The sequence below is a fragment of the Phacochoerus africanus genome, chromosome X (genome assembly GCF_016906955.1).
Source record: "Phacochoerus africanus isolate WHEZ1 chromosome X, ROS_Pafr_v1, whole genome shotgun sequence".
In the NCBI taxonomy this organism is placed as follows: Eukaryota; Metazoa; Chordata; class Mammalia; order Artiodactyla; family Suidae; genus Phacochoerus; species Phacochoerus africanus.
The window spans coordinates 88,957,751-88,959,535 of record NC_062560.1 but is presented as its reverse complement, the minus strand read 5'-3'; the positions used below and the strand labels follow the sequence as shown (position 1 = coordinate 88,959,535).

Sequence of the window (1,785 nt, the reverse complement as noted above, 5' to 3'; positions counted from 1 at the left end):
TCACTGGGGGTTTTCATGCGAATAGGAGGCAGTAGCTGGTCAATTATGACCCATGATTTCCAGGAGCACTTGTGCTCCCCTGCCAGAGAATTCCTGCTCAAGCCACTGGGAGGCTCAGCCATGGAAAGAAAGAAAAGATTCTGTGCTGGGGCAAAATGGCCCCCAAGTGGCCAGAGTCATTCTGATGGCGGCAAGGACTTGGGTTGTGGCGGCCAGACTCCCTCGGGGAGACCAAATGGATCTTCCTTTGAGGTATGTGACTTTGGTGACAGCTTTTCAAATCCTCACGCATGAACAGGAGGCATGCATCAGCTGAAGTGAACGAATGACCTTTTCCTCCACAGGACACACTTCAAAGCTTTTCTGGTGGAGGTCGCAGAAAGTTTAACGGTCACCAGAGTCCTCCGGGTACTTGTTGCTGGGAGACCACGCAGGAGGGCATTGAGTGACAGGTGATATGGCCTGCTTGGGGGACAGGCCGCCCTGCCAAGCATTATCCAATCAGATTCACGTGGTCCATGACGTCAGGGAAGACCGGGATGATACACCGGCCCACAGCAGCCGCCATCGCCCTTCCTTCTGAGTGGTGGGGAAGGTAGCTGCGACATGGCTGAGCCTTCTGTGATTTCTGAGGCAGGCCTGGCAATTGAGGAAGCTCAGACGATGACAGAAGCTGAGACCACCGAAGCCGAGATGACCGAAGCCGAGACCACCGAAGCCGAGATGACCGAAGCCGAGACCACAGAAGCCGAGGCGACTGAAGACGAGACGACAGGAGCCCACATGACCGAAGCTGAGACGACCAAAGCTGAGACTAACGAACCCGAGGCGATGGAAGACGAGACCACCGAAGCCCAGACCAACAAAGCTGAGACAACTGAAGCCCCGATGACTGAAGCCGAGACCACCGAAGCTGAGGCGACAGAAGCCGAGACCACCGAAGATGAGATGACAGAAGCCCAGATGACCGAAGCTGAGACTAACGAACCCGAGGCGACTGAAGCTGAGACGACTGAAGCCGAGACCACTGAAGCCGAGTCCACCGAAGACGAGACCACCAAAGCTGAGGCGAAGAACCCGAAGCAGAAGACACCCAAGCAGCGACGCTGCCCGCCGCCGCCGCCGCGCTGATGGCTTCGCCAGCTTCGCCACCTATTTCCCCAGGGTGCTGAATCGGGTCCACACGGGCCTGAGCCTGTCGCAGGAGGCCGTGAATGTCCTTGATTCGTTCGTTAAGGACATGTTCGAGCGCATCGCCGAGGAAGCCGCCCGCCTGGCCCACTCCAACAAGCGCTCCACCATCACGTCCAGGGAGATCCAGACCTCGGTGCGCCTGCTGCTGCCCGGGGAGCTCGGCAGGCACGCCGTGTCCATGGCCACCAAGGCCGTCATCAGATACACCACCTGCAAATGAGCTGCCTCAGGACCCCCTGAGCGCGAGAAACCAAAGGCTCTTTTCAGAGCCACTCACTTGGCGGGGAAAGACCTGTAGCGCTCAAGAATCAGAACTGCTTTAGTTCGACCCCTGCCATACGGCCCCTCATTAAAAAGTTGTTAAGCTGAAGGAAACATCATTAAACGTTAGCTTCACGACTGGGATAGAAGTCTGTAGCACAGTTTGTTCCAAGGAAAAGGGTGACTTTCTCTTAAACCTAGTGCATCGCCTCCCTTTTCCTAAATGGTCCTTTCTATCCTGGTGGGTCAGCCATTGTAGGGATCTTTATGTCCTAAAGTATTTCCACAATCATTTTATTTAGCTTTTTTTATGGTTGGTTCCCCCACCCC

The 1,785-nt window shown here is 55.6% G+C and overlaps 1 protein-coding gene across 1 annotated transcript; it reads left to right on the top strand.

Annotated features, from left to right (window-relative positions):
• Positions 1-606: 606 nt before the first annotated feature.
• Positions 607-1,414, top strand: LOC125118094 (histone H2B type F-M-like). Its single transcript, XM_047764237.1, has 2 exons — positions 607-993; positions 1,049-1,414. The coding sequence occupies exons 1-2, from the start codon at positions 607-609 to the stop codon at positions 1,412-1,414; spliced, it is 753 nt and encodes a 250-aa protein (XP_047620193.1).
• Positions 1,415-1,785: the final 371 nt, after the last annotated feature.

Bases quoted from the DNA above. Each gene is read 5' to 3' on its own strand.
- LOC125118094 (XM_047764237.1), top strand. From the start codon at position 607: ATGGCTGAGCCTTCTGTGATTTCTGAGGCAGGCCTGGCAATTGAGGAA. The intron at 994-1,048 runs GCGACTGAAGCT...AGTCCACCGAAG, and splicing joins CTGAGACTAACGAACCCGAG to ACGAGACCACCAAAGCTGAG.